The sequence below is a fragment of the Trichechus manatus genome, unplaced genomic scaffold (genome assembly GCF_000243295.1).
Source record: "Trichechus manatus latirostris isolate Lorelei unplaced genomic scaffold, TriManLat1.0 scaffold00213, whole genome shotgun sequence".
In the NCBI taxonomy this organism is placed as follows: domain Eukaryota; kingdom Metazoa; phylum Chordata; class Mammalia; order Sirenia; family Trichechidae; genus Trichechus; species Trichechus manatus.
In genome coordinates, this window is record NW_004444149.1 from 2,062,444 (window position 1) to 2,077,058 (window position 14,615).

General features: G+C 54.3%; 2 protein-coding genes across 4 annotated transcripts; one reads left to right on the forward strand and one right to left on the reverse strand.

Annotated features, from left to right (window-relative positions):
* Positions 1-29: 29 nt before the first annotated feature.
* On the reverse strand, positions 30-3,745 carry CKS1B (CDC28 protein kinase regulatory subunit 1B). The gene is made up of 3 exons (XM_004388549.1): positions 3,583-3,745; positions 1,186-1,313; positions 30-555 (listed from the first exon to the last, which is right to left on the reverse strand). The coding sequence occupies exons 1-3, from the start codon at positions 3,639-3,641 to the stop codon at positions 503-505; spliced, it is 240 nt and encodes a 79-aa protein (XP_004388606.1). The 5' UTR covers positions 3,642-3,745; the 3' UTR covers positions 30-502.
* Positions 3,746-3,857: 112 nt separating this feature from the next.
* Positions 3,858-14,339, forward strand: SHC1 (SHC adaptor protein 1). Of its 3 annotated transcripts, XM_004388551.2 has the most exons (13): positions 3,858-4,139; positions 7,615-7,782; positions 8,402-8,472; positions 8,986-9,049; positions 9,204-9,323; positions 9,543-9,596; positions 9,764-9,815; positions 10,013-10,139; positions 10,880-11,078; positions 11,166-11,235; positions 11,316-11,450; positions 11,609-11,847; positions 12,659-14,339. In XM_004388551.2, exons 2-13 carry the CDS (start codon positions 7,618-7,620, stop codon positions 12,785-12,787), a joined length of 1,425 nt encoding a protein of 474 aa, XP_004388608.1. In that variant the 5' UTR covers positions 3,858-4,139; positions 7,615-7,617; the 3' UTR covers positions 12,788-14,339. The 3 variants fall into 3 exon arrangements, with proteins under 3 accessions (XP_004388608.1, XP_004388607.1, XP_012414587.1); XM_004388550.2 differs by lacking the exon at positions 3,858-4,139 and having other exon boundaries at positions 7,178-7,782; XM_012559133.2 differs by lacking the exon at positions 3,858-4,139 and having other exon boundaries at positions 7,178-7,782; positions 11,319-11,450.
* The last annotated feature ends 276 nt before the right edge of the window (positions 14,340-14,615 follow it).

The following is a 14,615-nucleotide window of genomic DNA, read 5'->3' on the forward strand; positions in this document are numbered from 1 at the left end:
GGGTGGGGAATGACTTAGAATTAGAGAACTAGATTATAAAAACTTCCTCTTTAATCAAGGGTTTTAACATGGAACAGATTTCTTGAATAAAATGGAAAGTTTCCAATACATTGAAACATAAATCCACAACCACCATACATACAATACCCGGCAGGAAAAAAAAAAAACAAAAACAGCAAGTTTACACAATCCCTGTAACTGAGCCCCGTGGCCCGATTCTCAGATGCCTGCTCCATCTGCCAGGTGTGTTCTGCTGGATACAGAGCTCACCATGGCTTCCGGGGTCAGACGCAGCTGAGACTGTGGCCCACGGAGCACTCATGTGGCTGGGCGGGGGTGGCTCTGCTCAAGAAGCAAAGCAGTCACCAGCACATTCAAACAGTGTATTGAACATCCTTTAAATATCAAAGTGAGAAACAAGAAAGCAACGTTATTATCAGAAAGATGGTAGGAAGTAAGGACAGCTGTGAACAGCTCGAGGCAGAAAAGTGGCCCGCTAGCTTCATTTCTTTGGCTTCTTGGGTAGTGGCCGCCGGAACAACAGGATGTGAGGTTCTGAAAGAGTGAGTGAAATCTGAGACGAGCTCACACCATTCTATGCACAGGCTGTGGTTTATCCCATCCCATCTCACTCCAACCTCCCAGCGATCACCCACTCAGATCTTTATAACTAAATTAAGATTTAAGCATATGGCCTTAGAAGCAGACCCAGAAGTCTGGCCTGTCTGCCAAGTACCAAATTGTTAATATCAGTTCTTTTACTATGTTTGTACAGCCCTGGGGTGTCCTTTATTAGTTTTGCCTGGCAGCCGGGTGTCTGGCATCTTATCAAGAAATATACTTTCCTTGGCTTATCTGGAACACATCCAAGAACTGGCTTTCTGATGGAGAATGAAGCAGGGGCTACGACCTCTACCAGGATATACTTGGCCTTAAAAAAAGTACCCTCTGGCTGAGTTAAAGATTAAACGGGGGTTTTCAGTGACAGACTGGCTCTAAACTCCCCAGATCCTTCACTCTTATTTTTAATTTTGGTCACTCCAGTTTTTCTAGATGGCTGGTGGGAAAAAGAGTCAGTAAATCATTCCTCCTGCCACCCCTCCTCTGGGTTATACAGTCTTATTCCTTCATTCCCTCCGGGTAGCAGTCCTGTAGGGTTGCTTTCAGCCACACCACACCACTAACCTGGTTCATGGATCATATAATGGACCCATCCCTGACTCTGCTGAACACCAAGATTCCTCCACTCGGATTCGGACATCAAATGGGTTTTAGGGACCAGCTTGGCTATATCCTTGGGTAACATGACGTGCCTGTAACAGAAACAAAGGGAGGCGGGGACTGTCAGTACTGGGCACAATCTGTCAGATAAAACACCATACAAGGCCGAGAAAGGAAAGAAAAACCAGTTTTTGACGTCAGGGAGTTTATACAATCCTATTGTGGGGTTAAACCAGCTGCCGTCGAGTCAATTCCGACTCATAGCGACCCTACAGGACAGAGGAGAACTGCTGCATAGGGTTTCCAAGGAGCAGCTAGTGGACTGGAACTGCTGACCTTTTGGTTAGCAGCCAGGCTCTTAACCAATGCGCCACTAAGGCTCCTATTGTGGGGTAGAGGCAGCTATAAATACAGACCAAATTATGTAAATCCTCACGAAAGTACACTAAAAAGTACAAATTAATAATTCAAATGAGTGAGCACCTAAGGTCTAGGCACTGTTGATACACTGTCACGGAGCTTTGAATTTTCTAGTTGATTACCCATAATACAATGGGAGCCCCATAGTGTACATATAGTTAATAACTGAGGTGAGTTTTGAACAGGATTGGTAAGGCAGTGAAGTGATTTTGTGGAAAGGCCGATATGGATCGCTGGGTGGAAGGGCCATCACAAGGATGAAACGGCAATGTCTTAATTCTTTAAAATCTAACCCAAATCTCATTTCCTAACTCTGAAGGGATGTGCCGTGACACTTCTTTTGGGAAACTCCATGGTTTCCTCACAAGGATAAAGCTCTCTTCATGGCAAAAAAATTACTCTGATTTTGAATTGGGCTAACCTGGACAGACTTCATGCTCAATGCCAATGTACTAAACGCTCCCTCTTGGTTAGTTAACAGAGGTTTTCTCCAGGGAGAATTCTAGTCTAAAGGTCTGAAAACAGCTTACATTCTAACAAGCTCCTGGCACAAAGTTCAGCTTCAGTGCATAAGGAAAAACAAACACACAAATAACCTCTTCAACCAAAACTCCACTGCCAAGCTAACCGTTACATCTTCCAGGGTATAAACGAGTGACTCCTCCCTAACCCTGCAAAGATGTTGTAAGCATATAGCTTTAGTTTAGTTCAGATGTAGAGGAAAAACAGCTGAGAAAAAGAAAGTTAATTGAGTCCAGGAAGGGCCTGGGGTCTTTTTCCAAGGACCTGGCATGAAGAAGTGTCTTTTTTTATCTATCAACACACTTGAAAGCTCCCAGTGGCCTTCACTAGGCTAGGCATAGAGATAGAAGAAAAGTCTTAAGTTCCCATTTTATGTTCTCCAATTGTAGAGACAAGATGCAAACTAGGAAGTTATCTTAAGTATTACAATTAATAAAGATTAGGAGAATGTCAACAGTTGTAGAATCCTCTGCCTTCCCTCAATTTCCAATCTAGAATTACGGACTCAGAATTTATCAAATGCAAACTTTGTATCCAGTTCAGGGAGTCCTTTTTCTCCATCCTTGGTAGATGGCTATCCAGTATTTTTTAAACAATTTCAGTCAGGGTTTTCTCCATCCTCCTTCCTTCCTTGAACCTCATCTCGGGCAGTTTCCTCCAGGAAGCTTTCCCAGATTTTTCTCCTTCCTTAGCAGGTTTTCTGTGCTCCCATCACACCCTGTAACATCTCTATGATACCATTTATCACCTTTCTGGAGTCTGTTAGTATCTTCCACAGGCTTTAAATTCGTTGAAAGCAGAGACCGTTGTCTTATCCTTGCATTTTGGCAGAACACCTGAAACCTATAAGCACTCCACAATTGATTCATGAATAGAATGCCCTTCAAATATTTGAAGCCATCTATTAGATCCATCTTAAGTCTTTTCTCAATGTTCACGGCCAGTTTTTTTCCTAGCAGCCCCCTTCCTAAAATAAGCTGGACAGCCACGCCCACAGCACTCGAGCCTCCCCTCGCATTGAGGACACGAGGAAAATTTCAGCTCCGTCTTTGCCACCTTTTCCCAGTAGGCTCTAGGGTCCTATGGTATTCTTGTGATACTAATCGCAAGAAGGCAAGTTCAGTTTGCCTATAGCTGCGAGAAAGATTCAGAAACTCGCAAGGGTGAAGGCGGTCAGCACTCTCACCACGCCCACCTACGCTCAACAGAGGGTTTATTCCAAAATTTTCAACCAATTTATTGTCTTTTTCAGAGCGCTTCCCACCATTCGCGCATGCCCTTTACGCCTCACCTAGCTCAAACCCATCCCGTTAATCTCTCGCGCATGCGCCGATTCTGTCGCCTCAGTCCTCACTAACTCCTCGTGCCCTCGCTTGTCAAGGCTCACAACCTCGTTATGGCCCCCGCGCTGGCACTAACCGGTACTCGAACTCCTCGTCGTCGTATTTGTCCGAATAGTAAATCTGTTTGTGCGACATGATTGCTCTGCCTGAAGGACTTCAGACCAGCACCGCCAACCTCCAAACAACTCCCAGCAGCACGCGCTCCCACCCTCTTTGGCCTCGCTTTCAAACACACCGCCCGCACTTCTTATTGGTCCCTTTTGTTCAAGGCGGGACCGCTCTACCTTCAAGCCTCCGATTGGCTTAGATTTACTACTCCTAGGGTCCTTATTGGAGGGTAGGTCTTACGTTTCTCGAGAGCGAGCTTGTGTCAAAAATAGGACTCTTATTGGCTATCACTGCTCCTGTGCGCGTTCTCGCGCTGCCATTGGCTGATTCGAGAAAGTGGGCAGGGTGAAGGAGGGACGGTGAGGTAGAGGGTCAGGGGTTAGTGAGGCCGGAAGTGAGTGCAATAAAGTTTCTCTAGGGAGGCCGGGTCCGGGGAGAAAGTTGGAGCGGCAACCTAAGGAGGCAGTGGCGTAATTCGGAACCATATAGGCCCGCGGTGCGGTGCGGAGACTCCATGCAGCCCTGGTGAGTCTTGACTTTTTTTTTCTCCTCAGGCGATCCATATCTCCACCCCGGCACCCCTCTCCCGGGACCCCACTTCCGGTCTTCATTGTTAAGCCCCGCCCCCTGCGACCCCCTCCCCGGAAGTCCCACCTCCCAGTTCCAGGGGGCTCCCCGAACCCCGACTTGTTTTTTAATTTATTGTCCCTGACGTCACCCAGTATCCCAGCTTTCCTGGAAGTCCCACCCCCAGACATGCTTCCAAACTCTACTACGAGAAACCCTTCGTTAATGCTTCCACGTCACCGAAGCCCCGCCTCCCCGCGACGATTCTCCGCTAACTTCTATCAAAAAGCCTATCTCCTAAAAGGGCCAAGCTTTGCGACTCAAAATCTATTCGAGAACTCGTTGAAGCCACGCTTCTGTAGGAGCCCCGCCCCTCTGCAAGCCCCGCCTTTTCTTAATCTACGTCTGATTGTCCTGAAGCCTCTCCTAGAAGTCTCTGATGCACGCGTGCTAGGGGCCACGCCCCCCCGGGGCTTTATCCCTGTGGGGCTCAGGTCATCACCTCTGAAGCTTTGTCTTCAATTCCAGAAGTCCCACCTTCTTACACTTCCCTGTCGTTTCTTCGGTGTTGGACTCAGTTCTCCTCAGCTCTCATGCTCCACTGGATGGGAAGGCAAAGTTCCCATGACTGGCCTTGAGGAGCGAGAGAATAGAGGCACCCCTTTCCTTTCTCTTACCCCCCACTTCTAGAGTGGACCGGCTTGGAGTGGGCTGGACTTGGGGTTTGGCAAGACAGTGGTAGAAAGACTTGCTCATAGATTCTCAGCCCCATTCCCTCCCACTACCAGCCCACTTCCCAGGACCGACTCCACCCCAGAAACAGCTGCAAGTCGTACCTGTACCTCAGGAATTGGGTAGGGCCATGGATTCGTTAGTGTGTGGCATGTGCGTGTGATAGGAGCTAGAGTTTTCTATGACCAGACTGAATGGTGGTTTGGAGTAGGGTGGGGAGCAGCGGCCTTTTTTGCTGTTTGATCTTTTTAAGGGAGTCCTCAGTCCCCACTACTTCTCGACTCTTCCCCTCCCCCTAACCGGAGTTCTTGTCTGGGCATTCCTCCTGGCCCCGCTTGCCCAGTCTTCCCTGCTGGAAACATTCCTGAGGCTTTCGCCATTTCCTGCTACTTGCCGCCCCTCTCGCCTCCTCCCTGCTGGCCTGAGAAGCCAGGCACAGCTTCTCCCCCACACCCAATCACCGGGACTCCCAGTAGGCAGTCTCCTCTCTCCCTATCAAAACTTAGAATTAAACTTCCTCTTTCTTTTTTTCCAACTGCCCGTACCTGTTGGTCACTCCCTGCCTGTGGATACTGCAGACTCCGCAGAACAGCGATCTCTAAAGATTAGGATACCCTGGTGTGTGCTGACATGCTTTTTGGGGGTGTGAGGCTGTGGCAGAGTCCTTTCCGCATTCTCTTTGTGCCTGCGAGCTGAAGCCTTAGGAGATGGAGGGATAGAATTCCATTTCAGGAATGGTGGATGAAGTGACAAGCTCTCCAGGGATCAAGATCAAGAGGAGGTTAAAGTGTTCAGCACAATATATAAGACGTTTTAAGTCCTAGTGTTATCGCTATGATCATATGGTTATTCGCTTCTTTTTATCTTCTGAAGTAAATTGAAGGATAGGGTAATTCCGATGTGATCCGGGGGGTATGTTTATCTTTTACTTCTTGTTTTTGGCTGCTTTCTAACTTCCTCTGTGGCCCCCTCAATTACAGCTGTGACAGGAAGCTGTGGGTAGAAAGCGTGGGTTTGGGATTGTTCCCTGTGTCCAGCTTCAGCCCATCTTCTCCCTTCTCCTGTATTTAGTAACATAGGTTTGTCTTCTGTCCTGTCGATCCCTTGGTGGCCTGTAGCCCCCACTTCTGTTGCAGAACTGTCCCACTCTCCCGCCTCTGCTAGCCAGACTCCTCCCCTGGTGTTAGGGACACTGCTCTATGGTGGACACCTGGGCATCCCCCAGTCACCACTGCAACACGAGGGGTATGAGTATACCTGGCAGGTCCAGGGAGCTGACTTTAGAGTTGGTACTCAGGCCATCCCACTTGTCAGCTTTGACAGCTTGTTTGCTGACTATGCCTGTCAAGAGGGGGCCGCACGTCCCTGGCTGTGGGGGGCTGCTCTTTGACACGGTAGATGCCAGGTAGATGCCATGCGTAGGGCAGAAGCCTCAGCCAGCTTGTCCTCCTGCTCCAGCTCTCGCCTGCTGGCTCCCTGATGCACCGCCCACGTTGGACTTTATCCTCCTTTACTTCACCATCTTTGCCCTTCCTCTTGGCCCCTCTCTACCTCCACTGGGACCACTTCTTCCCTTCCCCATCTCGATGCCTCCAGTCCACAGCTGTTGCGGCAGAGGATGCTAATGGCTCAGGCTCCCTTGGGCCACTACCCCACTGTGTGGTAGCAGGGGGAGATGGCCTGAGCTGGAAGATGGGGAGATTTGAGTATTCAACCAGGACAGGAAAGAAAGTGCTGAGCTCAGGGATCCCCTCCCTTTTCTACCCCTGGCTGCCTCTGTTTCCTCCCTCATTGCTCCCCCCCACCTCTCCCCTCCCCGGCTTCCTGCTCCCCCTGGCCTGCCCATGTCCGGTTTGGACTGATCCAGACCTCCCCTTATTTCTCTCCTTTCCTTCCTTCCTTTCTATCCTTCCCTTCAACCCCCACCTTACTCCTGCCCAGACTTCTGGTTGGTTGTTTGGAGGTGAGGGAAGAGGGATGTGGCTGTCCCTACCCCAGCAAGTGTTCTAGGTTGGGTGGGCCAAGTGGGGCTCAGCCCCTCAGAGCCTGTGAGTCAGCACTGTCCTTGGGATTGGTCTCTCCCCTCAGCTCTCCGCCCCTGGGGAGGAGCTAGGCAGCTCTGGGTCCAGCCTGTTCTCCTCTCACCAGAGAAGAGGCTCCACGCTGGGGCTGGGCGGGGATGGGCCCTGAGACTGTCCGGGGCTGAGATGGGGGAGCTGAAGCCACCGGTCCCTCTCCCTCCCCAGGACTCCTGAGACCCCTGGGCTACAGAGGTCCGACCAGGCTAAGGGCCTGGGGATGCCCCCTGCCTGGCCCCCTTGCCCTGACTGGCAGGGGGGCCGGGCCGGGTAGCAGCACCCGTCTCACCCCAGCCATGGATCTCCTTCCCCCCAAGCCCAAGTACAACCCACTTCGGAATGAGTCTTTGTCATCGCTGGAGGAGGGGGCTTCAGGGTCCACCCCCCCGGAGGAGCTGCCTTCCCCATCAGCCTCATCCCTGGGGCCCATCCTGCCACCTCTGCCTGGGGACGACAGTCCCACTACCCTGTGCTCCTTCTTCCCCCGGATGAGCAACCTGAAGCTCGCCAACCCAGCTGGGGGGCGCCCGGGGCTGAGGGGGGAGCCAGGAAGGACAGCCGAGGATGGGGAGGGGATCGCAGGGGCAGCCGTGCTGGACTCAGGCCCCCTGCACCTCCTCCAGGACATGAACAAGCTGAGTGGAGGCGGCGGGCGCAGGACTCGGGTGGAAGGGGGCCAGCTGGGGGGCGAGGAGTGGACCCGCCACGGGAGCTTTGTCAATAAGCCCACGCGGGGCTGGCTGCATCCCAACGAGAAAGTCATGGGACCCGGGGTTTCCTACTTGGTGCGGGTGAGTGAACGTCCTCCCTTCCACTCCTTCCCAGACCCCCTTCTGTTTCCTCTGCTCACTCCAGCTTTGCTGCAGTCTCTTTTCCTGCTCTTCCCCAACAGCCCCCTCCTTGAGGGCTGTGTTCCTGTGTTCCATTTCCTTTCTTAAATTCTTTGCCTTTCTCTGATTCTGCAGCCCCTTCCCTTCCAGCTCTGCCTGGGCCCCCTTCCTTCTTCTGACTCCCCTACCCCCATCCTGCCATGCCTAGCACAATGCCCAGCACACGGTAGGCCCTTAAGAAGTGTTGGAATGAGTGACTTCTTGATTCTCTCCTCCAGTCTCCTCCCTCTTTCTGGAGATGTCACTAGATCGTCTCCACCCCACCCAATGCCTGTTACTTCCCCCCAAATTCTCTTCCCAGATGCCCGAGGTCCACCCAGCTTCCCTTTCTGTCCTCACTCCCTGTTGTCTTGTGGCGTTGTGGGATGTAGTCAGTGTGGGTGGAACCCGCACATCTTTCCTTCCCTCAGGGACTATGTAGGGAGGCGAAGTCCTAGGGCCCTTTGTGAAGTCCTAGGGCCTTTTGTGAAGGGGTCGACAGGAGGTGGCTGACCTGTTACCGCCCCCCCCTTCCCCTCAGTACATGGGCTGTGTGGAGGTCCTGCAGTCCATGCGTGCCCTGGACTTCAACACCCGGACTCAGGTCACCAGGTCAGTGGGGGTGGGGGTGGATCGTGGGAGCCCCGGGAAAGGGGAGGAGGGAGTGGATCACATGGTTGAGGTGCCAGAGGCAGCTTACTTTGGGTGGTAAAGGGGATTGAGAGAAGGGAGCAAGTCTGAGTCTGAATGAGAAGGGGAACTGTGGCCCTCATCCTCCTTACCTGTCCAGCCTGGGGAGTTGTATGGGAGGTGGCAGAGGCAGCTGGCAGGTGGAGCTTGAGTGGAAAATGGGGGTAGAGTGAAAGTTGCTGCTGCCTTTGGGAAGGGACGGGGATGTTTAGTGGCCGGAAGGGGGTGGGGCCATGCCCATTGAGGCCCTAACCCAATCAGCCAGGAAGCGGCCCCTCAGTGTCATCAAATATTAAAGGCCCTTAATTCAATCTGCCACAACAAAGAGCCTGGAGCGCCCAGGGCGTCTGGCCTGGCCTTCCCCTCCCCCAGCCCTGCGGCAGCCCCAGCTGAGTGGGAGACAGGCTCTGGGTCTGAGCACCCCTCTTTCCCCAGGGAGGCCATCAGTCTGGTGTGTGAGGCTGTGCCAGGTGCTAAGGGGGCACCAAGGAGGAGAAAGGTACCTGGGGCTGATGGGGCTAGGGATGCTGCTGTGAGATGTGGACGGGCAGGAGGAAGGCAGGTGGGTATGTGGGGCGAAGGCCAAAAGGCAGAAGTGTGGGTTCCTGCTGTTGGGAACCCTCAGCTTCTGAACGCCCCGGGCCCTTCCCTAGCCCTGTAGCCGCCCGCTCAGCTCCATCCTGGGGAGGAGTAACCTGAAATTTGCTGGAATGCCAATCACTCTCACAGTCTCCACCAGCAGCCTCAACCTCATGGCAGCTGACTGCAAACAGGTTGGTGGGGTGAGGCAGGGGGACCAGAAGCACTGATGGGAAGGCTAAGGGGGATCTGGTTATGAAGGCAGAAAGCTAGGAGAGAGGGCAGCAGGGCAGTAGGGATGAGGAAATCGAGGACATGGGGTAAGAAGCCAGGAGGGTAGGTGGGCCAGGGTTGGGGGTGAGGCCGTCTGACACGTCATCCCTTCCTTCACCATCCCCTGCCCTACACCTCAGATCATCGCCAACCATCATATGCAGTCCATCTCGTTTGCGTCCGGCGGGGACCCGGTGAGTTGGGCAGAGAGCAGAGGTTGTGGGAGGAGAGTAAGGGATTGGGAGACACCGGCTGGAGAAGTCGGGATGATAGTACCGAGGGCATATCTGAAAAGTGGTCAGGAGTGAGGTGGGGGTGTAGAATTTAGCTAACTGGCCTCTTCCGATTCTGTCCACCCCAGGACACAGCTGAATATGTCGCCTACGTTGCCAAAGACCCCGTGAATCAGAGAGGTGAGGCGTGGTGGGGAGCACTGGGTGGGGCCCGCTGTCCATGAGGGAGGTGAGCAGGACTGGGGTCTTCTTTCCCTGCTTGGAGTAGAGATAAGCAGGGGCTGCTGCTGGGGAAGATGGGAGCCCCTGTCCGCGCCTCCTCCGGCAGCTCCCCACCCCTGCCCAGAGCTCACTGACAGCCTCTGCTGTACCCCCAGCCTGCCACATCTTGGAGTGTCCTGAAGGGCTTGCCCAGGATGTCATCAGCACCATTGGCCAGGCCTTTGAGTTGCGCTTCAAACAGTACCTCAGGAACCCACCCAAGCTAGTCACTCCCCACGACCGGTGAGCGGGCTTGGAGGGGTGGGGCAGCTCTGGGCCCCAGAGCCTCACTGGGAAAGTAGGGGAAGGAAATAACCCGTGTGCCCCAGCTTCCCGCTATTCCGAAGTTTCCTGTGGCCCATCAGGAAAGGCTTTTGAGGCCCTGCCTGCTGCAGGGCCAGCTCTTCCTCATTTGCCCCCGATGGAGCTGTATTCCCGGGCCTCCAGCCTGTATCTCCGCCCCTGGCTAGATGGGCTCTTCTAGGCCCAGCCTCTTCACTTCTGGCCTGGCCCTCTTTCTTGCCCATTTCTCTGTCCTGCGTTCTGCCTTTTCCTGCCCCTAGGAGAATCTGGATCAGGGAGGCTATCCTTTTCTTGAGATCCCTTTTTCAACTCAGGCCTTGAAGGATAAACAGTGGGGCCAGTAGGTATTGAGTATTTCGAGGAGGTTAAAAGATCCTGTGATTCCCCTCCCTGCCTCAGAGGTTCCCTTCCCTGCCTAGGAAGACAGCTTTAAATCTCAAGCTTCACCACCTTTCAGTTGGATGACCTTGGGCAGATCTTTCTCCCTCTCTCACATTTTCCTCATCTATAAAATTGGGGAAGGAAATAATACCTACCTTACAGGGTTGTCAGGAGGAGGAAATGCATATGTATATAAACCAGCCAGCCTCAGGCCTAGTCTGCAGTAAGTGCCCAGCACATCCCCTCCGTCGTCCGCCCCACCACGCATTCACACCCTCCCTCTCTCCTGCTCGTCTCAGGATGGCTGGCTTTGATGGCTCGGCTTGGGACGAGGAGGAGGAAGAACCGCCTGACCATCAGTACTATAATGACTTCCCCGGGAAGGAACCCCCTCTTGGCGGGGTGGTGGACATGAGGCTTCGGGAAGGAGCCACCCCAGGGGCTGCTCGACCCACTCCGCCCGGTGCCCAGACCCCCAGCCACCTGGGGGCTACGTTGGTAAGCTGCTTGGATGGAGGTGGGCTGGGCCCAGGACGGGAGTGTCTGGTTAGAGCTTCTGGGTTCACCTTATTTTTGTCCTGGCAGCCTGTGGGGCAGCCTGCGGTGGGAGACCCAGAAGTCCGCAAACAGATGCCACCTCCACCACCTTGCCCAGGTATGAAGGGAGCTGAGATGGGCAGAGGCCGAGGTGCAGGAGGCAGGGCCTGGATCACTGTAAAGTCTCCTTTTCCTCAGCAGCCCGGGAGCTCTTTGATGATCCCTCCTACGTCAATGTCCAGAACCTAGACAAGGTCCGGCAAGCAGGGGGTGGGGGTGGGCCCCCCAATCCTGCCATCAATGGCAGTGCACCCCGGGACCTCTTTGACATGAGTGAGTGTGCCTGTCTCCTTTATGCATCCCCGCCTTCCCTCCTGGTTCCTCCTCTTCTCCTGCCCTTTCCTTCCTGGCCTCCCCTCCCCTGAGGTCTGGGTCCTGGGCGTGTGTCGTGCCCGCTGCTGGCTCCCCCAGCCCTTTCTCTACACCCTCAGAGCCCTTTGAAGACGCCCTTCGGGTGCCTCCGCCTCCCCAGTTGGTGTCTATGGCTGAGCAGCTCCGAGAGGAGCCCTGGTTCCACGGGAAGCTGAGCCGGCGGGAGGCTGAGGCGCTGCTGCAGCTCAACGGGGACTTCCTGGTGCGGGAGAGCACAACCACGCCCGGCCAGTATGTGCTCACCGGCCTGCAGAGCGGTCAGCCCAAGCACCTGCTCCTGGTGGACCCTGAGGGGGTGGTGAGTGTGGTGGAGGGGGTGTGGTGGGCCGTGAGGTATAGAAGGGAGGGTCCAGTACCCTGCGGTGCACTTCTGCCCTTCAGTCATTGCTGCCTAGCTTTCCCTGCTGGGCGTCTCTGTATGAGCCTCTCCTCGTCTTCAAAAAGCCTGGTGTCCCCTCTCCAGCAGCTGGGGCAGGTTCCTTCCCTTCTGATGTCCCTGAGCCTGAGCTCTGCTCCCTCCACCCTGAATGTTAAGCCCATCAGAGCCAGAAGAGGCTCTACTGCTGGTGTCTCTCTCTCGAGAGCCGTCTTTTGATAAATGGGAAAACCACCCCGGAGAGGCTGTGATGCCCAGGGGCCGACGGTTAGAGGCTAGACCCCAAGTCTCTTGCAAGAGGCCCCCTAACTCTCCTGGACTCAAGGCTCAGAAAAGTCCCCTTCTTTCCTGTCTGCACTGGCCTGCTGCCCCTCACAACTTTGTTCTTTTTGCTGCAGTAATCAGCTTCCTTTCCACATCTTTTTTGCACTGTGTATCCTCCTCAAAGACATGCCAGCTTCTTCCAGGGCAAGGAAGGGCTAGATATCCCTCAGCGCCGTGACTCCTGAGCGGATGTCCCCTCTGCCTTTTCCCAGTTCACTGCCCTGCCCATTCCCAGCCATCTCTAGCTTCTCTTTCTAGAGAAGCCTCAGTGATCGCGACTGACCTTCCCCACCCCCCTGCTATCTTCTCCTCCTTCCTCAACCCTCTTGGATATTCCAGCTGCTTCGACTTGGGGGCTGAGGTCTTATTTGACTCTTCACCTGAACACGCCCTCTCCCTCCCCTTCTAGGTTCGGACCAAGGATCACCGCTTTGAGAGTGTGAGCCATCTCATCAGCTACCACATGGACAATCACTTGCCCATCATCTCTGCGGGCAGCGAACTGTGTCTCCAGCAGCCTGTGGAGCGGAAACTGTGATCCATCCAAATGCCGTCTCCCAGAAGATGCCCTCCAGCCTTTCCACCCTATTCTCTGACTCTCAGGACCTCTCGTTCTGTGGGCTTGGTCTTGTGTAGGAGCTGGTGGTCGTGTGGACGCTGGGCTCATCATCTGGCTGAGAGGCTTTGAGTCAGGAGACGGGGGTAGAATCCTGCTTCTCCCCAAACCTCACCAAAGTATTAATGTACAGAGTGGCCCCCTTCCCTGGGCCTTGCCTGTGCCAACCTGATACTCCCTTCCCTGAGAAGGTGGGTACTTGAGGCCTGGGGAGTGCCTCCGAGTAATGGACAATGTCCTGTGGTGATTAAACCCAGTGGAGCTGTCACCCTTCCAGGGAAGGGGGGATGAATCACACCTTCGGTCTACCCCTGGGCTCAGGGTACCCCCAAATCCCTCTCAGCCCTCCCTCCCCCCAGTGTTTAAACTTTGTGCCTTTGACCATCTCCTAGGTCTGAAGATATTTTATGCAAAGAGTTCTTCTCAAGCCCTTGAGGTTGAAGACAAGGGTCCTGACACCTTCTTGGCTGCTGGGACCCTGTCCTCTTCCTTGCTTATCACCCCCTCCAGTTTGGGCTGGGAGAACAGGCCGGAGGGGCAGCTGTCCCGTCTCTCAGGGGATATGCAACCCTTATAGAGGCTGCTCCAGCGCCCCTCTCCCGGCCAGGGGGGAGATGGACCCCTCCCTTGCTCAGTGCCTCCTGGGGCCGGGGGACCCCTCACAGAAGGGGGCTGTATATACATTTCACAAGCCCCACCCCCTCCCATGTTGCACGTGTGTTAGACTCTACAGCCAAAGTGTAGCCCTTCCTCCAGCAGCCTCTGCCCTGCCTCCCCCTGCTGGGGGCGGGAAGAGGAGGGGGAGACGGCATTGGGGCCTCCCGTACAGTTAACTCTCCCAGGTGGATTCCGCAGAGGAGGAAAACGGGCACTGAGACTCTAAAGCAGTAGACAATCCCCAAATATCTCTAGATTTGGAACTGCTTTTATTGTTTATTTTATATGCATATGTTTTAGGGCTGTAGATTTACTTTCTTAATTTTGTTTTACGTGGTTTATTCTTGAGCACAAAATGATTATAATCGATTACGTTTATATAATCACCTCTTTGACTTTTCAAAGCCCTTTTAGAACTATTGAATGTTCCTCATCCTAGCCCGTGAGGTAATTGGGATCGGCAGCATTATCTCTTTACAGGAGACCTAAGGCAGAGAAAAGTGGATTTAAGATCTAGGACTAGAGAAACTTGGGCCTTTTACCGCCGAGGCTGGGCGGCAGAAGTTTGGCTGAATAAGTATTAACAGTTTCACGAAGGGGCACATGAAAACCTGCAGTTATTTATCGCGAACCTTCTACATGCCCGACCCTGCTCTAGGCCCCGGTGGCCACAGAGGAGCCGGCCCTGCGGCTCTGTAGGCCTTGCGGATAAGGGAGAGTTGACTGTGGGGCGCTTCGCCTCCTTGGTTGGATGTGTTCACGGGTCTCACCTTATACCAAAGGGAAATAATCTTCATTAAAGTCCGTATTTCTTCTACCTCGGCTTCTTCCTCAATCCCTCTCGCAGGCCTTTGTTCGCTGGGGGGCCCGCGGGGGTCGGAGGGGATGGCGGTCGGGGTGGCCCCGGGCGCCGCGCGGCCTGACCCGCCTGGCGCCGCACGTGCCGGCTCCAGCGTCGGCGCGCCGCCCGCGGGAACTGGAGGTTTACGGAGCCTGTGCGCCTGGCGGGCGTCTGTGTCTGCGGGGGAGGCCGGCTCCGGCAGCCAGCGGGCGGACGGGCGGGGTTCCAGGCCCACCGCCCTGTTCGCGCCGC

What these genes read in the sequence shown, in the direction of transcription:
- CKS1B (XM_004388549.1), bottom strand. Translation starts at nt 3,641, where the DNA reads ATGTCGCACAAACAGATTTACTATTCGGACAAATACGACGACGAGGAG. An exon ending in GACGAGGAGTTCGAGTACCG is followed by an intron (nt 1,314 to 3,582) that starts GTTAGTGCCAGC and finishes TTTCTGTTACAG; the next exon opens with GCACGTCATGTTACCCAAGG. An exon ending in TTATATGATCCATGAACCAG is followed by an intron (nt 556 to 1,185) that starts GTTAGTGGTGTG and finishes TCACTCTTTCAG; the next exon opens with AACCTCACATCCTGTTGTTC.
- SHC1 (XM_004388550.2), top strand. Translation starts at nt 7,288, where the DNA reads ATGGATCTCCTTCCCCCCAAGCCCAAGTACAACCCACTTCGGAATGAG. An exon ending in TGGCAGCTGACTGCAAACAG is followed by an intron (nt 9,324 to 9,542) that starts GTTGGTGGGGTG and finishes CCTACACCTCAG; the next exon opens with ATCATCGCCAACCATCATAT. An exon ending in ACCTCCACCACCTTGCCCAG is followed by an intron (nt 11,236 to 11,315) that starts GTATGAAGGGAG and finishes CCTTTTCCTCAG; the next exon opens with CAGCCCGGGAGCTCTTTGAT.